Here is a 23,636-nt window from a genome sequence, read left to right on the forward strand (position 1 = left end):
ATTATACATCAATACCATTTTTCATTAGCATATTTAAACTTGGAACAGTGTCTTCATTCCATAAACTAAAAGCATTTAAAAATTATTTTAAACTATTAATCCCCACAATACATATTTCCAGGTAAGTTTGGCTAGACCCACACTAAATAATACATTTAAAAATAAATTCAGGGGCCGGCCCGGTGGCGCAGCGGTTAAGTTCGCACGTTCCGCTTCTCGGCGGCCCGGGGTTCGCTGGTTCGGATCCCGGGTGCGGACATGGCACTGCTTGGCAGCCATGCTGTGGTAGGCGTCCCACGTATAAACTAGAGGAAGACGGGCACGGATGTTAGCTCAGAGCCAGGCTTCCTCAGCAAAAAGAGGAGGACTGGCAGTAGTTAGCTGAGGGCTAATCTTCCTCCAAAAAAAACAAAACAAAACAAAACAAAAATCAATCAATAAATAAATAAATAAATAAATTCAAGCAACTACCTAGTTAGGAAGACATAGGACCTGTAACATACGAGCTTCTAGGAAAAACAAATATTGCTTTAGTGTGTTTCTGATGGTGGAAGAAGCCTATGTGAAGAGCTCTATGGTAAAGAATTGAAAAAGAATTATTTAAATATTTTCATACTTCCTAAGAGAGTGATGATGATATGTTAAGTTTTGAGCTATACAAATATTCTCATCAAATAGCTACTACCTTTAAGTTTGAGGTTAATTTAGAAAATTGAAAACTAACCCAAGGAAACCTGAAGTTATTAACCAGTAAGAATAAAGCCCCATCTCTCCATCAATTCAAATAAGGATTTATAATAAAGAACATTTTTTTTTTTTTTAGGAAGATTAGCCCTGAGCTAACATCTGCCGCCAATCCTCCTCTTTTTGCTGAGGAAGACTGGCCCTGAGCTAACATCCGTGCCCATCTTCCTCTACTTTAAATGTGGGACGCCTGCCACAGCATGGCTTGCCAAGCGGTGCCATGTCCGCACCTGGGATCTGAACCGGCGAACCCCAGGCTGCCAAAGCGGAAGGTGCGCACTTAACCACCGCACCACCAGGCCGGCCCCATGAACATTTTTAATCTCCTCACGAGGCAGTAAGTGTTCGAGAGAAAACTAGGGACATGGAGAAGGGATTCGAGGACTAGAGGGATGTACGATTAAATGACTTAAGGTCCTTTACAACCTTGAAGCCTTTTCTGTATAGATTGCCTTAAGAGGACTTAAGTTTCCTGATGATGTTTTATCATGCACATGAAAAACTGAATAGAAATGTACTCAGAAAGAGTAAGAACTATTTACACTTTGTCCAACTATCACAGAGTGGCCTACTCGAGCCACAAGAATAAGAGATAAATAAACTATGCAAAGTAACAAATAAACTGCACAGTTTCATAAAGTGACTCTGGAGTCATGTCCTCTGGTAAAGGCCTCATTTGGAATCCAAGTTCTAGAGCAGACTTTTTACAGAATTTGTCATAGGCATCCTGCAATCATTCATGCTAACTAAATGAGAGATTTAACAATGAACCAACTCTTACAAAAATGTTCTGGAAACATTTTTGAACAATTATAGTGTATAATATTCTAGAAATTCACAATATTTTAAGTCAAAATAACATGGAGAATTCAGAATTAACAGAAGCTCAATTTTCATATCCTGTTGCTTCTTTCTCTCCATTCTGCCAAAGAGATGGCACACCTTTCAGATCACGCTTTGAATTATGACACATTGCACTTTCTCTTTCACGTTTCAAAGTGGAGAAACGTTAAGTTGGGTTGTTGTTTTGGTTTGCTTTGTTTAAATTTTAAACTAATAAATTATTTTCCTTCTAGCTCTTGGTAAGTCATAAAATACAGAAATAAAGATTGCACAGAAGGGAAAATTTAACACAGCAACTTCATCCTAGTAAAACTTTCAAACTAAGCTATGAAGAAACAGCTAAGCATGAATTACTTTCAAGAAGCTTTACAACTTGCAATCACAAATAAGGCTTTAAAGATACCTTCTAAATTTCCAAAAGCAAAACTTTAGGAAAAGTCATTATTATTTATTTAAAGTATGACACTCGTTTTCCAATTCATCCATATTATGAGAACAAAACTAAATTCACCATTTTCAGGGAAGCTTATTAATTTATGATATGTACTTGCACCCTACTTTGCTCAAAAACAATTTCAGAAGGAATTAACTTGTTATTGTTCTCTCAAATTCCTCTATTCCCTCCCTCTCAGTTAGCAACATCTCTCCTTGTCCCCTAATACCTCCTCCTTGTTCTAGCCAACCCTTTACCTTTCCACCTCCTTTACAGTATCCTTTTTAAAAATGCAAATGGCATAGGAATTACTTTCTGATGAGAAAATGTCAAACACTGTTACAAGGGGGTATGTTTTGAATAAGAAATTTTGGAGCAAAAAGTTATACCTCTATACTTCTCAAATCATCAAATGAGGAAACTCCTCACTCTTTTAAGTTATAGTATATGTATGTAATCTCATGAAAGCAGTACAGTGTATAGCTTATTCATTCATATATCTCAAGGCCCTACCATATTACAGAGTCCATTTATGCATAAAGAAGGTACTCATATTTCTCAAATCAGTGAACAAAATTTTGAACTTATGAAACAAATACAACCAAAACGTATTCATAACCAAACTACGTAGGGACATTTTCCTCCACTTAACAAGAACACCTATTACAAGATTTCTTTTTATGAGCCTCTCAGTGAACTTAAAATAGGACTTGATTTACGAAACTGGTAGACACAATTTTGCAAAGCTACGTTAACTACATTAATGGTGTAACTCCCAGGAAATGTTACATTTGTTCATGTTGCTTCCTCTAATCACTCTTTTATGTTTCATTTACTCAGATTAACTAAATTCTCATGCAAGGATATACAAGGATTTTTCCTTCTTTAGCCTCCAAAAGCTTTGTACATGGATATTACATGCTATTAAAATAGTCTGGCAAAAGAACCAAAGATTGACCATCAAACTCTTAAGTAGAATGCAAAATGATGAGTATGCAGTGAATATAGGTAGTCTCATACACTGATGACGGGATAAATTCACCAATTTGTATCAGGAACCTCATTCATGCCTTCTGACCCAGTAATATCCTTTTAGGAATCTGAAACATAGCTAGCTAACTATGTACAAGATGTTCATCAAACATGATTCATAATAGGAAAACATCAGAAACACTTCAATACCAAAGGGAAGTGGTTAAATAAATAACAATAAAACTGTACAACATCATGCACACTTATGTTTTAATTTTTTTAAGATGAAAATTATATAGTATTCTCAGACCTACATAAAAAAAACCTGCCAAGACAAACCAAATAACCCAAAGTATTAACAATCCTTGCATACAGATGATGAGACTGAATTTCTTTTTCTATTTATAATTTTCTATTCTCTCCAAGTATTCCACAACGAATCTGTATTACTCTACAATAGAAAAAAGTAGTAAGAAATAGGAAAGTCCAACTGATTACAAGTAGTAGTCAAAAAACTTGGACTTTAAAATTTGTATAGAATATTTATATTAAAACCTAAATTAGGAAAGACTACAGAGAGTGACATCACCAACATGGCAGAGTGAGCTGTTCCCTTTATCTCTTTTCCTTCAAACTACAATCAAATGGCCATTCACTGACCAACAGAGGATACCCACACAGCACAATAGGAAGCCTAAAGACCTGCACAGCTATATATCTGAAGGTGGATGGATTACCCACAGGGAGATGGTGGAGGTAGGTGAGCACTCTCTAGCTCCCTGGCAGCCCTGTGCATTCATGCAACTGCTCTCTCAGACGGACTGCCCATAGCACTGCTGCGGCCCAGAGGGTGGGAGCGCACCTCAGCATGACTACAAGAACCCGTGACAGCAGCCCTGAGCCCCTGCATGATCACTTTCCCATCCACTGGGAGAGCCCACAGTGCCGCCACGGTCCTAGGGAGTAGCCCAGGCTTGGACCTAGTGGGGAGGCCCTGCCCACCAAGCATGACAGCTAGTGCAACCTAGGAAGAGGCAGTGGTGGATCTGCGCACCCAGGCAAACACCTTCCCAGCTGCCAAGAATACCCATAGTACCACTGCAGTCCCAAAGGTAGAAGAATGCCTTGGCAGGACCATGGGAGCAGGCAGTGCCAGCCGTGAGCCTCCGCGTGATGGATTTCCCATTTGGTGGTAGAGCCTACACTGCTGCTGAGGTCCCAAGGAGTGACCCAGACTCGGACAGGAACAGCTGCCAGGGATCACGGCAGGCTCAGAATATACAGCTCCTGCCCTCCCCAGTAGCAGCAGGCAGAATCTGCAATCAGATACTATCTATGTGAAGGCATAAATCCATCCCATCAAATGGTATAAAGAGGTATATTAATACCCCAGGCCAAAAGGAAAAAGACAAACACCCAGAAATCAATCCTGAAGGCACAGAAATTTACAATCGAAATGACGGAGAATTCAAAATAGTTATCATAAAAAATCTCAATGAGTTACAAGAAAACTCAGAAACACAACTCAATGAAATCAGGAATAAAAATTAACAAAGAGAGGGAATTCTTCACAAAAGAGATTGAAACTATAAAGAAAAAACAACCAGAAATGTTAGAGATGAAAAGCACAATGAATGAGCTAAAGACCTGGAATCCTTATATAACAGAGCTGATATTACGGAGGACAGAATTAGCAATTTATAGGAGAGAAATATGGACAAGTTTCAGATGGAGGAGAGAGAACTAAGACTAAAAAGAAATGAAGATATTCTCCAAGAAATATCTGACTCAATCAGGAAATGCAACATAAGGATTACAGGTATTCCAAAGCAGAAAGGGAGAATGGAGCAGAGAACTTGTTCAAAGAAATAATAGCTGAGAACTTCCCAAACCTGGGGAAGGAGTTGGAATTACAAGTAAAAGAAGCTAACATAACTCCTAATTACATCAATGTAAAAAGACCTTCTCCAAGACATATATTAATAAAACTGGCAAAAGTCAATGATAAAGAAAAAATATTAAGGGCAGCAAGGTAGAAGAAAATAACCTACAGAGGAACCCCTAATCAGGCTTTCAGTGGATTTCTCGGCAGAAACCTTACAGCATAGTAGAGGGTGGAATGACATATTTCAAATTCTGAAAGACAAAAATCTTCAGGCAAGGAGACTCTATCCAGTGAAAATATCCTTCAGATATGAGGGAGAAAGAAAAACTTTCCCAAATAAACAAAAACTGAGGGAGTTCATCACCATAAGACCTCCCCTACAAGAAAAGATCAATAAGGCCCTCATACCTGAAAAAATAAAAGACTTTACAAAGCCTTGAGCAAGGAAATAAATAGGCAGACAAAATCAGAAAATTGCAACTCTATCAGAACAGGTTAGAACACTTAATTATAACATTAGAGATAAAGGGAAGGAAAACATCAAGAATAAATATAATGATTTCATTTTAACTACAAACTCACAAAACAAAACAGAGTAAGTTGTAACAACAATAACTTAGGGAAGAGGAAAGAGATGGAACCTGTTTAGACTAAGGAAATATGAGGCTATCAGAAAATGGACTATCTCATCTATGAGATCTTTTATACAAACCTCACAGTAACCACTGAACAAAAAATCACAACAGAAACATAAATGATAAAGAGAAAACAGAAAACCATCATAGAGAGTGACCAAACTGAATTGGCAGTCCGAAATATATGGGACAAGAAACAAGGGAAATACAGAACCACCAGAAAGCGAGTGATAAAATGGTGGCATTAAGCCATCATATATCAATAATCACTCTAAATGTAAATGGATTGAATTCTACAATTAAAAGACACACAGTGGCTGGGGCCAGCCTGGTGATATAGTGGTTAAGTTCACGTGCTCTGCTTCAGCCGCCCAGGGTTCACAGGTTTGGATCCTGGGTACAGACCTACACACCACTCATCAAGCCACACTGTGGCAGCATCCCACATACAAAATGGAGGAAGAATGGCACAGATGTTAGCTCAGCAACAATCTTCCTCACCAAAAAAGAAATTCAGCAAATCAGTTGAAGAGCAAATTAGACACTCCAAGAGAAAATTGGTGAAGTAGAAGACAAGAGAGAGGGGCTGGCCCTGTGACCAAGTGGTTAAGTTTGCACACTCCACTTCAGTGGCCCAGAGTTTCACCAGCTTGAATCCTGGATACAAACATGACATCGCTCATCAAGCCATGCTGAGGTGGTGTCCCACAACCAGAAGGACCTACAGCTCGAATACACAACTATGTACTGGGGGACTCTGGGGGGGAGAAGAAGAAAAAAATAAGATCTGCAACAGATGTTAGCTCAGGTGCCAATCTAAAAAAAAAAGACGACGAGGATGACAACAAAGAGGAAAAACAACCCAAAAGGTAGTAAAGACATGTAAGGAGACAGAAAAGGGGTTTTAGGGAAAAAAAAAGAAAGTATTAGAAAGTATAACAACTAATACTCTTGCTTTTGAAAGACTAAAAGAATGGAAAGGTGATATTTAAAGAGATAATGGCTGAGAGTTTTCAGATCCAATGAAAGGCATTTATCTACATATATAGGAAGCATAGCTTATTAAAATCAGAATAAAATCCACACTTAGAAACATTTTGGTGACAAAATATCTTAAAAGCAATCACAAAGAAAAGACAATGGAAAAAATATGACTGAAAGTAGACTTCTCGGAAGAAATCAAGACACAGCAGAATATTATCTTTAAGTAGTAAGAAATAAAACAACAGTTGTGAACCCAGCAAAACTACCTTTGAAGTATAAGATCAAAATAATGATATTTTCAGACAAACAAAAACCAAGAGTTTACCCCAGAAGATCTTTGTTCAAGAAACATACGACATATACACTTTAACAAGAAAAATGACCCCACAAAAGTGCTGAGATGCAAAGGGGCAAGCAAAGAAACTGGTAAACACATAGCCAAATCTAAACAAACATCATTTGATTTAAAAAATGTCCAATTTATGGGAGGGGAAGACAAATTTAACATTTTGACAATAATAGCACTTAAGTGAAGGTACTTTCTAGTTTTAAAGACCTTGTATTATTGAAAGGGAAGGTAAAATACTGATTAATTCTAGAACGTTAGTATGGAAAATAAAATTTCAAAGGTGACCATAAAAGAACATGGAACTTACAGCTTCCAATGCAGTATAATGGGAAAATCAAAACAAAACAAACGAAAAACTTTATTATTTTTTTAATAAAATTAAACATACACTTGCCATGAAACCTAGCAACTCCACTCCTTATTTACCAGGGTGAAATGAAAACTTATGTTCACTCAAAAATCCGTCCATAAATATTTGTAGCAGCTCTATTCATATGCATCAAAAACTAGAAACAATTCCAATTGTTCCTCAAATGGGAAATGGATAAATACACAAGCAATGGAATACTATCCAGCAATAAGGAGAAACAAACAATTGGAATACTCAACAACTAAGTTGGATTAATCTTAAAGGTACTATGCTGAGCAAAGAAGGCAACCTGAAATGATGATACACTGTATGATTCCATTTACATGACATTTTCAAAAAAAAAAACTCTACAGTGTTGGAGATCAGATCGGTTCTTGCCAGGGGTTAAGGAAAGACAAGGGCTACGAAGAATCTTGAGGGGTGATGGAACAGTTCCATGTTCTGATTGTGGTGGTAGTTACATCAATCTACACCTATATAATCTATACAGCCTATATATACAGACTTACAGAACCATACACCAAAAAGTTAATGTATGTTAACTTAAGAATAAGACACTATAGTCCAGATTCCATGTTACTATCTATAGTAATCTCCACTTTTAGGTGAATTAAAATAAAATTTCTCTCATTAGCAGACCATCTTCTCCATCTATCAGGTTTGATCATTTAAATGAGCAAGATCCTTTACTGATCAAAGCAATTTTTATTTATCTAGCTATTTTTAAAGCATATTCCTGGAAGCTGGTGCCACTTCCCTTTTTTGCTCAGCCTAGTCTAGCTGTCATGTGAACTTAGTGTTTATAAAACACTTTACTGTAATGACATTAGTCATAACCATTGGATGAAAGTGTTGAGCAAGTAAACCATATCATTTTTACAGTGCCAATATTGAAGTACCACCCATTCCAGATCCTAAAATACACATTTTAAGTCTCCAGTTTAGTGCAAAAAAGAAAAATTAAATAATGACTCATTTAATAACAGCAGTGTTGATATTTTGAAAGCATGTTTGCCAGTTAACTGGTTTCAAGAAGTTCCAAAGTCACCCACTGGTGGAGCCCAATATGTTTTTGCAGTATAATTAAGTCACGTGCAGCTCTCCAGGAGTTTTAGTTTTAAAGACCACCACCCAGGTATGACTGCTACCAGATGGTGTGACTCGTTCCATATGTCCACCAGTATGCTGCTCTTAACCATGCCTCAAACAATCTTGCAAATAGCCATTTGTTCAATTCAAATAACAATGTGCGCTAGATGAATACGTAAGAAGGCTTATTTAGTTAGTTTTATTAATTTTCTCCTGCTGGGAGAGAAGCTGGTTAAAATATTTTAATAGGCTGTGGAAATATATGTGGTATTGCTAATGTTGGCATGAAGTAATAAAGTTAATTTGACATTTAGATCTATTCTTAGTTATTTAGTAAAAATATTACATATAAATAATGTTTCACATTGTAAAAATTATACATTTAAAATCTATAACAGATGGAAGATGTCTTTAACTTGTTACCAAGATTCCACAGACTGCTGATGCCAAGACACTGTATGTATTGGATAGTCCAAAATATTAGTCTCAGAACCCAACTTTAAAACACTGAAAAAACACACAGAACATGGTGTAAACCATAATTGTTATTTTGGAGGTTTCTTTGAAAGTCACAAATACTACCCTGTAAGGACCTTGTAACACTTAGGGCAAGCATCTAAAAAATAATACTCAGTGACAATTTAAACCTAATTAAGATATTCCAGTTAAAAGTGGACAAAACTCAAGAATGTCTTCACTACCCCTCCAAACTGCACTGAAATGACAGCAAAGGAATTAAAAACACATTAACCCACAAAGAGACAGAGGGACAGAGAACAAGGGAGGAGCCCAAAAGCACACTACACTTCTCTAATAACAAAATTTGGAAGATAAAAAGTGAATATATCAGCAGTATCTGACTATGCAGAGCAAAGAAAGCCAGTAATGAGAAGCCCAACTGGAAGCTGAGTCCCACCACACAGCCCCTGAAAGACTCACGAAAGGAATCAGATGCAGGCTCGGTGATTTAGGTAGGGTGGAATATAGTTAAGACTCCCAGTTCCCCTACCGCCACAGGACCATCCCTACCAGGCCCCAGGCAGAAGTCTGAAGGAAAATTTAATCTGGAGAGATTATATCAAATAGACTCTGGACTCAAGCACAGCTCAGGATTGCTATTAGGTACCATGCTAAAAACTGGGGTCTCAGCTGAGACTCTACATACTGAGTGATAAATTCTAGGCCCTCAGTCCCCTCCCTCAACTTGGTTCCTAGAAGAGTGACAGCAAGGCTTTTTTATTCCCCAAGATTGGAGAAAATATCTCGAAACTAAAAACAGCATGAGTTTCCAAATCAATGAATCAAAAAAAAATGCCTAAAACATTAAACAAAAGACCTACAATTAAAAACTTCAATATAAGGTTCAGAATAAGACGGATAAAAAGATTTATATATACTCCCAAAAAAGGAGGGAAAAAATGGGGTAAAAAGAATCAGTAATAAGAACAGCATCAGACTTCTCTACAGCAATACTGAAGGTTTGAAGACAACTAAGCAATGCCTTAAAAATTTCAAAGGTAAAGTATTTTCATCTTTGTGAATACAGATAAACTATTAGTTTAAAAATGAGGGCAGAATAAGATATTTTCAGCCATGCAGTTCTCAAAAATGATCATAACCTTTAATTAGGAGGCTAATGGAGATGTGGAGGTCCTGGAAAGAAAGGGTTGAGCACAGCTTAGGCATGAAGGGAATTTCCAGAATGAAGGTAGGAGTAAAGTCCCAAGATGACAGCTGCATAGAAGGCCTAGAGAGCGGCATTTCCAGACCAGAGGTGACAGAAGTACCCAGAAAAGACTTATCAAAATAAAAAGTACCTGATGTGTCTGATCATATTGCAGAGGTAATTTATATGGGGATACAGTAATGATACTTACATGGAAAACAAAGCAAATGAAGAAAACTAGATAATTATAAACTTCAGGGGGGAAAAGGTGGTACAAGAAAGAAAATACAGTAGTAATATACCACGTGACTCAGCTGGGAATATGGACATAGACAAAATAAGGCAAATATTGAATAGTGATTTAACCAAAACTTGAGATATCATTATATTGAAGGACCAGAAGCAGAGTGCAAGTGGAGAGGATGAGAGGAGTGTTAAGAGCACCAAACCCTTATCTTCCTCCTTGTATAGTAAACAACAGACAAAAGCCAACATTGAAAAATCCAAAATATAGCTATAAGTATGTTAGTTAGAAATATTAAGGTAAATATAGGATACGGGAACAGACAAGAGTCCAAAGTCACTGTCTATGGTAATCAAAAATGGAGAAAGGGAATAGATGACTGTCATTCAATACAAGCCTTTGCTTTTTTAAATTACATCATGTATTCTTCTGAGAAAAATTAAAATTGCATTAAAAATTAAACAAAAAAACAGAAAATAAATGGTTCTTGCTCTTCAAAATTAAACTTAACTAACACATACTTACAGGTTGTTTTCTTTAACTGATTAAAAAAGCATTCCTAGAAAACTTAAAGAATTTTTTACATTTCAAAAATATCAAGTTTCTTTACCAGACACTAGCAATCTTTTTATAGAAGTACCTACTGAACACAACTGTTCCAAGTTCAAGCTGCCAAGACTCACTGAGTAAGAGAGAAAAGTTTGAAGAGAGAAATGAGGAAGAGTTTTCACATCTTCCCATGTTATTAGTTCTCCTGATTTTCATACTTCCTCCCCCAAAGAGCTTGCAAAATTTAAGAAAAAATGGGAGAACAAGAATTTTTCAAATCTGACAATCACAAGGAAAATTCCTCTTCCTTTTCTAAACATTTACGTTTCTCTGTAACTTCCATACACTGGTCTCGTGTCTCCCCCTAGAGAATAAATCTATTACCTCTTCCACATGACAGGGCTTAAATTAGGCAACAATAGCGATCGTATGTATAGCTCCCCCACTCCCTAGTCCTCTCTTCTTTAAGCTGAAGACATTTCTGGTTTCTGGAAATGTTCCAATCATACAGTTTCAAATCTCCTTATCATCCTGATCAAATTCTTAGAGCATGCTCCAGTTTGTTAATGTCTCTCCTAAATTAAACAACCAGAAGAAAAGCAGGGTGTAATTATGGCTCTCCTCTCTCTAAAGAACAGTTATGGTACCAATCGGAGACTACGTCCTACTCAGGAGTCTTTAAAAAATATGTTCTAACTTAAAAAAAAAAACCAAAACTGCCATTTCCCATGCTTCAAACAATTCAAACAAGATTCCCATCCCTACTGTAAAGTAAGTTAATGAATTTCCTTCTAATCATGTCCAATCAGGTGTCCTTAAGGCAACAGCTGCCATGTGTGAGGTTGCAAAGAATGTCAACAAGGAACCTACCACTAATGTAATGAAACTACATGTAATCAAAGTATCCAAAGTTATGAATGATTTACTTTTTTTATATACATTAGAAGAATTCAAGGTGTATATTCCCAGACAATCACCACTTTGACTAGGTGAATTGGGAAATGCATTATTGAGTTGGGGGAGAAAACAGGAAGGGCAATGGCACCTAGTCCTGAATATGTCCACAGGAGTTTCTCAGGAATGTGAGCATTAGGAATGTTGCATAGAAAAGACTGAAAATATCAGTGATACTGGAATATATATAAAGGTTTCTAAAGAGGCAAAGCTTTCTACAGTGAGGTACAGAGGTCACCAAGTTCCTTACAAGAATGTTTTAATTCTTTTTACTTATAATCCAACGCACTGGGGCCAGCCCGGTGGTGCAGCAGTTAAGTTCACGTGCTGCCCTGTGGCAGCCCGGGGTTCGCCAGTTCAGATCCCAGGCACAGACCTACGCACCACTTATCAAGCCACACTGTGGCAGGCGTCCCACAGATAAAATAGAGGTAAACGGGCACAGATGTTAGCTCAGGGCTAACCTTCCTCAAATAAATAAATAAATCCAGCTCACTGATAATATTTGAAGTTTTAATATAAATTTAATCTAGACAAATCGTACAACCACTACTTTAGAACTGACTAAACATCAAAGTGTTTACAATCACATTGTGCCAAAAATCACAGACTAATGAGATGATCAGAGACAAACTTGATATGAAAATGATGCCTTTGCACCAAGTTACATGCAAATGATGTCACCACATCCTGTATGCTGGAGTTTTCCTAGGACAGAAAGTGCTTACAGCACTAGAGAAGAGCCCCTCTTAATCAATTTACAGGATGAATCCATGTTTCTCCTTCGCGCTGACAAACCCAGAGCAAATGCCTATTGCACAATGAACATTCATGGCTAGAAGACCACTCTCTCCTGCTCTTTCCAACTGAGTTTTATGCTTATCGAGAGTGGTATCATTCTTGGTGATATAGTTTGTAATATTCAGTAAATATATCGTTTAACTGAATATTATGTGACACACTGACAGAAGTGAGAATAGTTTCCATGAAAACTAAGTGAAGTAGTTTAGAGATTTAACTAAATCGAGTCACTATGAAAAGCTGAATTTAACTGTGAACAAAAATTCTAAGACTGAAAAAAAGATCTAGAACAATTCAGCACTGAAAACTACTTTAAAAAGTAACAAAATTCCAAAAATCATGAACACCACAATGTGAGTCTGGGTTATATCGAGGGGACAAAGAATTTAATCAGTGGAACTATAGCCGAAGTCCTAGGTGTTACGTAAAAGTTCTGGCAAATTAAGAATTATATGTTAAAATAAAAAACCTAAGTTATATATATATATATATATATATACACATATATATAAATATTTTTTTTATGATTGCTTGCTTTAATTGACTTTTTTGATAAACCTAACCACTATCAATCCCATCAACCCTGAACGTGTAGAACGAGGGGTTTTAATTAAAATCCCAATACAGAAAATAGCAACAGAATTACTCATGGCAGTACAGATATGCCAAATTCAAAAGAACAGGTATTTCGCATTCTTTTTCCACATTCCCACTGCACTCACAATACACAACAGCAGTTTCTGAATAAAATTAAAAGTTAAGAACACACACTTGAAGCTAAGAAGCTCTTTTAAAAATAAAGCATGACACAGCTATAAAACAAAAATGTATGATACATTCATAAACTATCTGTCCTGCCTTTTAAAAGCCAATGAAGTAAAATCTACCATTTAAATCCCCAAAATACAGAATTCACAACAATTTACAATAATCCACTGGAACTCTTTATCCATTCACTTGTGGTGGAATTGGCATTAGTCTGGATCCCAATATCAAGCAGAGCATCACAGCAAAGCATTAAGAGTGTATGCTAATCTTACCATTTAAAGTTGGGCAGGGGTTACAGTACTTTCCTCCTGATTGTTACTAGAACAAGGCCTGACACACAGCTAGCACTCAATAAACGCTACTAATCGTTATTATTATATTTTTCATTCCAATAAACACTTTGTTGCATCCGCAGTACATGTACTAGTGCCTGGCACTTAATATCTGCTTTAAAAAAAATTCTGTCCTTCACCATTGGAAAAGTATCAAATAGTTTTCCCACTTACACTGAATTGAAATTGTACTACACTGTCAAAATATCTCCCTGAATGTAGGCACATTAGCGTACTAAAAGAACTGGACAAGGAATTAAGGATATTTACTGGCCACTGTGACCTCATGAGGTCCTGAATGTTATAAACAGAGCTCCTAAAGGGTATTAATTACAATCCACTCTAATGTTAATAACTGCAAAATAACAAACAAAATGCCTCTTTTCACTTGTCCAGCTTTAAACTTAAAAAGTGAAAATTCTTGCAATAAAGATTCACCATAAGAGTTGCACTAGAATGTAAGTCACTGTCCAGCTACATTTATCCACCCGTGAAATTTTAAGTTTAAATGCAACTGTCCACATAACATAGAGGTATTAAAGAGGAACGCAATGTTTCTCAAATATTATTTTTTATTTTATCTAAAACCCCTCTGAAAAATTCATGAATCATTGTTTAAGGATAAAACAATTCTTAAACTATTTACTGATTGCATCAGTGTTAGTCTACACAAAACAAATAATTTGGTCTAAAACTAGTCTTGAACTAAAAGTTCTTTAACATGAAGGTAATGTTTTATTGTTGGCTATAAAGGAATGTCCATTCATAATTTTAAATACTTCTGTAGACAGAACCAGAAAGTAACAAATTAATCTCTTGGAACACTCCCTATCTGCCTCAATAACAAATAGTTTAACTGTACCTAAATCTAAAGTCTATTTTAAAGTTTCACAATCTGAATTCAGTTATATATTCTGAGTGAACATCATACAAACATACAGGACAGTCTCTGGGAAAAGAAGAAAGAAAAGATTAGCTGTGGGTCTAGTAATATTAACAATAAGATGCTTGTTCAATTTACTTGAACAGAGATCTTGCTAAATGAATGATAAAAGGTATGTGACTCTCCTAAAATTTAGAATTCATGATGGGAGATACCATTCCTGTGTATCAGCATTTCTCAGCAAATCGAGGTTTCTGAATGGTAGCTAGCACGCCTTATTTCATATTTGTATATCCACTGCTTAGCCCCATCCTTGAATACAGTATGTCTTCAATAAATATTCAATTAACTGTACCATTTAATTGTACTATTGTACAACTGTAAGCTATGTATTATCATCTTCTTTTCAGAAATAAAGAAACTTTGAGGATGAGAGGATGGATCCAGGCCAACCTGCACATAGTGGCCTGGCTTCATACCTTGCTCTAAGTCATAAAGTTAGTGGCAATGTGAAAATCTGACTCCAGGGGCCGGCCCAGTGGCTCAGCGGTTAAGTGCGCACGTTTCGCTTGGGCGGCCCCGGGTTCACCGGTTCAGATCCCAGGTGCAGACACGGCACCGCCTGGCAAGCCATGCTGTGGTAGGCGTCCCACACATAAAGTAGAGGAAGATGGGCACAAATGTTAGCTCAGGGCCAGTCTTCCTCAGCTAAAAAAAGGAGGAGGACTGGCAGCAGATGTTAGCTCAGGGCTAATCTTCCTCAAAAAAAAATAAAACAAAAACAGATCTGACTCCAAAATTTATATTCTTCCCATTATACCATGTCATCTAAATAGCAAACATATAATTATTACTAAACTCAATAGTTACATTATTCTTCTTAAATTATTTTCCTACATTATTGCTTTTCAAAGAAAAAAATCCTCAGGAGTTACTGTCCCTTCAATATCTCTGCAGCAGACATTTGACCCAGCATCCATTCCTTCCTTCCCCCAAATCCAAGATTTCTGATTTGGGAACTCAATTTGAGGATCCTTGTTCCAATGAAGTCAGCACAGAACACGTGTCAAATCAGGGCACTGGTTCAAGGAAGCCATATGACCTAAGCTAACCCAAAGTGAACTGCAGAACTTCTGGAAGAGTTGGAATAACAATATAAAATTAAGGCAGTATGTAGCTCCAGGAGCTGGAGGCAGCCACCTTTGGAAGAGGTTAATCTAGGCAACATTATTAAGCCACTGAATAAAGTCTTACTTAAAACCAAATGATAAATTCCCGTCATATTTTTAAACCAATTTGACTCAGGTTTTAAGTTACACATCTAAAAAATCAAAACTGACATATTTTTACAAGGGTGCTTCTCATTTCAATGTCTTTCACGTATTGTTCCCTACTCACGGAATGTCCTCTCCTCCCAGAGAGGAGCTCTTATGTTCAGGCATTGTGTGAGAGGTTAAACACACATTATCTCTAATATTGAAAACTAATCTACATCCAAAATCTACAAAGTAAACCTTATCCTCACCATTTCACAGATGAGAAAGCTCAAGCTTAAAGGGACTGAGTGACATTCTCAATACCACATAGCTAATAAGTGGAGCCAGAATTCAAAACCAGGTTTATCTAGCTCATAAGCACATGTTCTTTCAACTACAGGAACCCGCCTGCCACGTGGATCTTGTCTTTGCTCAGGCATCAAATCCTCTGTGAAGCTTTCCCCATCCACTTACATATTTCATGGATAGCTCATTCAGAGAAAACATTACAATGTACTGTAACCATGTTTACATACTTAGAAAGTAAGCTTCTTAAGGATAGTAGAATCCAAGAAACACCAGTGCCTCTAACAGTGTATAACAAAGCCAAGTGAGCAACAAATATTTGTGGAATCACCACTAAACAGACATATGAAGTCCTATCTATTACAGATTAAATCCCATTAAAATAAACAATTGTCACCATACTGAGACATCCTTTTATACAGGATGTTTCTGAAATGTGGAACCTAGGAAGAAATATTTCTCGATAAAATACATTTGCTGCAATAAACTAAATGTTGCCCTGCTATACTTACAAAGAACTGTCAGAAATCCAGAGCAGTAAATATATACATATTTTTTGTTTTGTTTTTATAAAGATTGGCACCTGAGCTAACATCTGTTGCCAATCTTCTTTTTTTTCCCTCCTTTTTCTCCCCAAAACCCCCCAGTATCTAGTTTTGTATTCTAGTTGTAGGTCCTTCTGGCTCTGCTACGTGGGACGCCACCTCAGCATGGCTTAATGAGTGGTGCTACCTCTGTGCGAGAACTTAACCACTCGGCCACGGGGCCAGCCCCTATATATATTTTTTTTAAACCAAACACTTTAAATGTATCAAAGAACCTTATTTCATACATAATAAAAGTCAAATACACTTAAAACAAACGGGACTATTGGTTTCATTTTAAAACCAAAGTTGCACAACATAAGCCATTTAACTTTATCTGTAAATGAAAATCATGACCCAGACTATCTCCTAGATACCACCTAGCTCTAGGATTCTGTCGTAATTCAATAATATCACTAACTGTCAGCTTCTTAGAGTGCTTCATACCATTTTAGCACATACTTACCCCTGACATTTTTCTCACTTAATTACTTATGTATTACCACCTCCCCCACTAGAATGTAAGCACCAAGAGAACAAGGATTTTGCTGTATTTATCAGCACACTCCAAGGTTTCACTTAGAACCTAGCAGGCACCCAAAACATGTTTGCTGAAGAAATAACAGTCATGAAAGACTGAGAATGCTTCTTCACCCAATTAAAAAAAAAAGGAAATCGTACACTACCAGGCATGTCCTGCATTTTTCAAATACGAGTTTTCTCATATATTACATACTTTGTCTCCATATTAATCTTACAGAAGTTTTTTTGGGGGGGTACCAAATACTTTATTCGAGGGAATGGTACAAATGAAAGAACTTAAGTAGATGTTTGGGAACAACAAAGGCTTTGAGAATATTTAGTAACTACCACTTCGTCAATAATTTACTTTGAATTACTGCATAAAAGCAACTTATCATCAGTCCCAAAATCACCTGCAAACTTTCCAAAGGAAATTTCACAGCAACAAAAATCTTATCAAAACAAAGCGTAATGAAGCAAAGAAAAACAAATACAAACCATCCCACCAGTTCACGTTCTGAAACAATGCTGTCTTTCCATCTCTCCCCATGTCTGCATACAGCCAGGACACTCGGGTATTGATAGAGGAGTCTCACACATACCACCACCATATTTAGAATGACACAGCTTCTAGTTAGTACCTTATTTCCGTTAAAACTTTCCCCCAAACTCTTCGAGACTCTCTGGACCATAAAGCTAAAACCCCACAACCTCACCTCGGTTTCTCCACCTTCCTCTCTCGCAATTAATCCTCTCCAACTTTTTCCCTTGGGATTCACATCTCAGCCATCAAGACCTTTTAAGCCCGCTACTATTGCTAAGTGCCTGCTTTCTCCTAGTGACCTAGGGACTCTCGAGCCGAGGAATAAAAGCCCAAGCCACGTCCCTGCTCTCCCCCACCCCAGCATCTCCCCCACCCCCTCCACGGCGCCGGCAGGTGCCTCGCTGGGACCGCCGCGCCCCGGCCGCCGAGAGGCGGGGCGCACAAAGGACCCGCACGGCCCTCCCCAGCCTCCTCCCGTGCTTCCCTCACAGCCCCGGCGGGTCAGCGCCCCGGGGAGCGGAGGCCCTGGGGAGGCGGCGCCGGCTCCGCGGGGACCAGAGATGCGCACCCGGGGCGCCCCCTGCCGACCCCAACCCCGCCCACGCCCCACCCACGAAGGCTGCCCAGAGCCTGGACCCTCGCCCTGCGAAACTGAAAGCGCATCCCCTGCCCGGCGGCCGAGCGCATCCCGCCCGCCGCTCGCCGCCGCCGCGCCCGCGAGCCCGCGCCCCAACGGCCGCCCCCGCCCCGACCCCCGCAGGGCCCGCGGCCCGGGGAAGGGCCCCCCGCCCGCCCGGCGGCCGGCACTCACAGGCTGCCGGAGCAGGAGGTACAGACGAAGGAGCCGACCGTCATGTTCACGTAGGTGGGGCCCCTCTGGTCGCAGTCGAAGCACTTGCGGTTGTGCGGGAGGCCGGTCATGTCCCGCAGCATCTTCAGGTGCTTCTCCTCCTGCTTCCGCTTCGCGCTGGCCGCCATGGCCGCGGCGCCGAGGGAGGAGGCCGGCAGGGCCGGGAGCCGGGCGGCGCTGCGCCGGGGGCCCGCGGTCCCACGGGCCGCCCTGGCCGCGGCCGCCGCCCTCCGTCAGCGCGCGCCGCCCGCGCCGACCTGGCCGCCGCGGCTCGACTCGACCGGGCTGGGCGCGGCGCGGACGCTGCGGAGCGCGAGCTGACGGCCACACCAACCGGCCCGGCCGGGACAACCGCCGCCGCCGCCGCCGCCGCCGCCGCCACCTTCCCGACTTCTCCTGAGGGGGAGAGACGAGGAAGGGGGACGGCAAGAGGAGGCCCGCCCCGGGCGGCCTCGGGCCAAGTGCCGGCCCGCGCCCTCTGCTGGCCGGGAGGAGTTACTGCGGCCGCGCCGAGGCCTGGGTTCCGGCTGGGGCCAACCAGAGAAGGCGCGAGGATGATGATGACAGTATTTATTAAGCGCTTGTATATGCTAAGCGCATTGCACGGGTTACTCTCGTCTCCTGCTTAAAACTCTCCAAGGGCTGCCCACTGCGTTGGGGACAATTCCAAGTTCCCCACGGTGCCCAAAAACGCTCTCCATCATCTAGCCCAGCCTGCCTCTCTCACTTCATCCTGGTTTACTCAGCCACAGTGGATTTCCCTTTGTACCGCGAAGCTCCCTTTGGACCCAAGACCCTTGCTCTTCTCTCTGTATCAGAGTTTCTCAACTTTGCCACTATGGACGTTTGGGACTAGATAAGTTTTTGGTGTAGGGGCTGTCCTATGCATTGTAGGATATGGGGCAGCATCCCTGGCCTTTACCCACTAGCTGCCAGAACGATCTCCCCCCACCTCCCTAGTTATGGCTACCAGAAATCCCCAGGCGTTGCCAAATGTGGAGCGGTGGTAGAGACATGAAATCAGCAGAGCTGAGGACCACTGCTACGCGTGGAAGCCCACGTCATCCAAGCATCCATGGCAGGCAGTCCCTCAGCGCAGTCAACCCATTCGGTGTTGCTTCCGACCTTCCTGCAAAGTCGCTGTCGGTGAAATGGCTGTGTTGTGGTTTCTTCATAGTTCCAGCTGTTTGAAATCCTGCTTCTTATTTAGTGCTTGCCGTGTGTTGTCTGGGGTCTCCGTTTAGGCTCCAAACAGCATGGCCCCCTGTGTTTTCTTCACTACTCCACCGTCTGCCCCTCCCAGAGCTAGAGGCTAGGTGCTCCATGTTTGTGGAATGAATACATTAGGTATCTCATTTAATCTTCACAAGATCTCTTTGCGGTAAGCATGATTGCTCTTTCCATTTTACAAATCTGGAAGCTGAAACTCTGGGGGATTAGGTTAATTTATCCTGGGATACCTATGGGGAAAGCTGGGATTTCAACCCAGACAGTCAGACTGCAGGACCCAGATCTCTTAATCACTCCAAGAATCCACAGCCGGCAGGATGTTAGAAACATCCGGGCCCCTCACTTCCCGCAGGAGAAGAGGAGACCCAGAGAGCTGAAGTTCTAAAGTCGTTCAGCTAGAGAATGGGAAAGTAAGATTAAAATCTGTCTTTCTTGCTTGCCAAGGCTAGCCTCCAGATTTCCCATGAAAGTGACTGGGTGAATCAACCAATGAGACTTCATATTAATATAATACTGTTAATAATAATTAATGTTTTTAATATTAAAAGAAAGGGATTGACAGATTTTGGATAGGTTAATGGATTTTTTTAACTTTCTGTTATGGAAAATATCAAACACCTATGAGCCCATGGCCCACCTTCAACAATTATCAGCTCAATGCTAATGTGCTTTATCCATACTCTCGCCATCCTCCCATCCCTCCTCCTATTATTTTGAAGCAAATCCTAAATATCATATCATTCATCTGCATATATTTTAGTCTGTATTGCTAAAAAAATAAGAACCTTCTCTTTTTTAAACTTAGCCACAATACCATTAGCACACCTAAAAAATGAACAATAATTCCTTAAAATCATCAAATATCCCATGAGTGTTCAACTTTCCAATGATCTCATCAATGTTTAAAAAAGATTGTTACAGTTTGTTTGACTCCACACATTGCAGTTCATAATATGTCTCATAAAGTCTCTTTTAGTCTATGAGTTTCCCCTCCATTTCCTTTTTTCTTTGCTTTTTTTTAAGGAACTGGGCCATTTGTCATCTTGTTTTCCATAGTCTCTGTCATTTAACGTTTTTCTCTATCCACTCTATTTCCTAAAAGTTTGTTGTTGGATCTAGCTCACTCGTATCCAGTTCAATTTTTTGGCAAAATTTTATTTCTTTGTGTTCTTCCATCAGGAGGCACATAGTGGTGGGGAGGAGTCTTTCTATCTTTTTATGATATTAGCAGCCATTGTTAAAGTCTAGATTCATTAATGTTGATATTATAACTCTGTCATTCCTTCTTCATTTATCTGCTGAAACATTTCCATAAAGAAAAGCTTCCCCTCAGCTACTGTTTGGCACAGTTCATGTCAGAAAGGCAGGATAAATGTTTGATGCCTTTCCTTTACTCACAAATTTTCAAAATTATGTGTTCACAATGGTGATCAGTATTTTTTCAGTGTCATTACCAACTCAAGAATTTAAACATATTTGATATATTTCATGTCCTTGGTGCTTACATTGTCTCAGGATTGGCCAATGGGAGCCTCTTAAAGTCGGCTCTGTGTCTTTCTGACTTAAGGTCAACTAGAATGCCACTGCAGGAGGGCCCTGGGCTGTTTCGGAGATAAGAGCAATGAAATGTCCAGTCCTGGACTGATCAAAACAGAAGGCTTACTTACCAGGCCCACTCTGGCTAAATATAAGACAGCAGTCTCTTATTCGTCACCAACAAACACACTTAACCTCTAGCCAATGGCTTATTTGTTGGTTTCTATATTTGTAATGCTCACTTGTCATTTGTATGTCTTCTGGTTGTTCATCTCTCCACGGTCTATTAAGGTCTCTTAAAGGCCACAATCAGAAGGCGTGACTGTAGCACCTTGTGCACATAGTTATTAAACTAAGTAGTTGTTTTATTATCGTGTTGTTGTTGTTTAAAGAGGCAGGAGAAGGTATTTCCAGACTATCGATCTGTAGAAGGGTGAAGTTCAAGTGAAGTCTAAAATGTTTTCCCCAAGGAGAGATGAGAGTCCATATAACCTGCTGAATTTTGTTTTTTTCATATCCCATATAATATCAAGGTAGGGTTTTACTTTTAAAAATGTCAAGGCAAGTTTGCAGTGTGTCCAGTAAGACTATTTATTGACTTTAATTTCCTTAACCCTCACAACAACGTGGAAGGAGGGTGTTATTATCCCCATTTTATATGTGAGGAAACTGAGGCTCTGAAATGCTGGCTTGCCCAAGGTCACGCCGGAAATGAAGCATGGAGCAGGGATACAAACCCAGATCTGGCTGCAAGGCGCCAGTTTCTGCTTCTAGTAACTGAATATTGAGCCTGCTTATTGGATTTGCAAAACAGAAATGACCTTCAGAGATGTTAGCACCGCAGCCAGAGTGATCTTCCAAAATGCAAATGTGATTCAGGCATCCCCAGTCTCCTCCTGCTGCTTAAAGCCTTTAGGCGACTTCCCATTGCTCTTAGGATGAAAGAAAACCTAGGAGGCTTGGAGGCCTTGCACAGGTGGCCTTCTTCCTACCCATCATGCTGAGTCTCCCCAAACCTGCCCCAGCTCCACTATGCCCCAGGTGCACAGGTACCACCCTAAGTCTCCACCACTCTGCTCCAGCCACACTTCTTTCTCAGTTTTTTATATTCTCTTCTCTCCCACCTCAGGGCCTTTGCACATGCTGTTGTTGCTTCCATAGACAGTCTTCCCTCTCCTCTGTCCCTTCTGATCCCTCAGATCCAGCTTACATGCATTTTTCACAGATCCTTCCGTGTCTGCCTAACCAAGTCAGACCCCATGTTATAATGCTCGTAGTGCCATGTACCTCTCCTTTAGAGTGTTTGCTCCTATGCTATTTATGCTGCTCTGTGATTTTCAGTTATTGTTCCAAGCCCCCCACTACACTGTGGGCTTCATCCAAGAGGAGACCAGGTCTGCGTTGGCTCACCATTCTTTCTCCAGCACTTAGCATGAGGCCTGGCACTTAGAAGGGGCTCAATAAATATTGGTTGAATGAATAAATAAATACAGCAATGGGGAGCCAGAGAATAAAGCTTTGCTCAGTCTTATGCAGTGAACTCTGCGTTCTGTTTATTGTTGTCTCTGCTGTGTTGGCTCCTGGAATGACTATAGTTCTGTCAAAGCTACACTTGTTTTGTTGAGGAACTTGCAAATTCTGAAATCTAACCTCCGATGGTAAAAATCTAAAACCTGAGTTGCTCAGAGGCTCCCGCTGTCTTATCACCGGGGGTGACTCAGAGAAAATGTCCTGAACAAACGCTGGTGTTTGGAGAGGCCCCTTGGAGCCAGCAATGGAGCTGCCAACTCATCGTAGGCTGCCCCACCCTCGGTGCCTGTAGACAGGCCCAGCGAGGAGGCCCCTCTGTGTCATCTTGAGAGCAAAGCAGGACAAGCCATAACAAATATCATAGGGTGGCCAGCAGTGGCTGCGTCACTGGGAGGATTGAGTGAGGAAAGGAGGGCTCCCCATTCATGAAGGACTCAAATTTAGACTTGTGACAATATCTCTAACTGAGTTACCCACAGTGCCAAGGAGATCCACTAACAGAACAGAAAGATGTTGCCAGACGCCACGCCTGTCCCGTGTCCATCCTCCCCGCCTGCAGCGCACTCTGAATTCAAGCTTTTAAGAAGTCCTGGATTTACCTGTGAATAGCACAGTCGCCTTCTTTTCTTTGTTTGCTTGTGCATTAAAAGGGCTAATTTGTTAAGTAGAATTATTTTAAGACTTGTCACAGTTTTTGTGGCCCCGTTTTGACATCTTTTCATGTTCTAGTATACTGGGAGCCTTGAAAAAATTCAAGTAGCCATGGACCCTCTCTGA

The 23,636-nt window shown here is 40.1% G+C and overlaps 1 protein-coding gene across 25 annotated transcripts in view; it reads right to left on the reverse strand.

The window, feature by feature from the left end:
* AGFG1 (ArfGAP with FG repeats 1) overlaps positions 1 to 18,831 on the reverse strand; it is a 73,715-nt gene extending 54,884 nt beyond the window's left edge. For 13 of the 25 annotated variants that reach the window (XM_070489567.1, XM_070489565.1, XM_070489564.1 and 10 more), the window contains exon 1: positions 17,668 to 18,208. In XM_070489567.1, the coding sequence (XP_070345668.1) occupies positions 17,668 to 17,861 (194 nt within the window). In that variant the 5' untranslated portion in view covers positions 17,862 to 18,208. Of the gene's footprint in view, positions 1 to 17,667; positions 18,209 to 18,524 lie in introns of those variants that run through there. The other 12 variants (XM_070489568.1, XM_044751197.2, XM_044751195.2 and 9 more) reach the window with 5 other exon arrangements.
* Between the last annotated feature and the right edge of the window lie 4,805 nt (positions 18,832 to 23,636).

The sequence above is a fragment of the Equus asinus genome, chromosome 19 (genome assembly GCF_041296235.1).
Source record: "Equus asinus isolate D_3611 breed Donkey chromosome 19, EquAss-T2T_v2, whole genome shotgun sequence".
Lineage (NCBI taxonomy): Eukaryota > Metazoa > Chordata > Mammalia > Perissodactyla > Equidae > Equus > Equus asinus.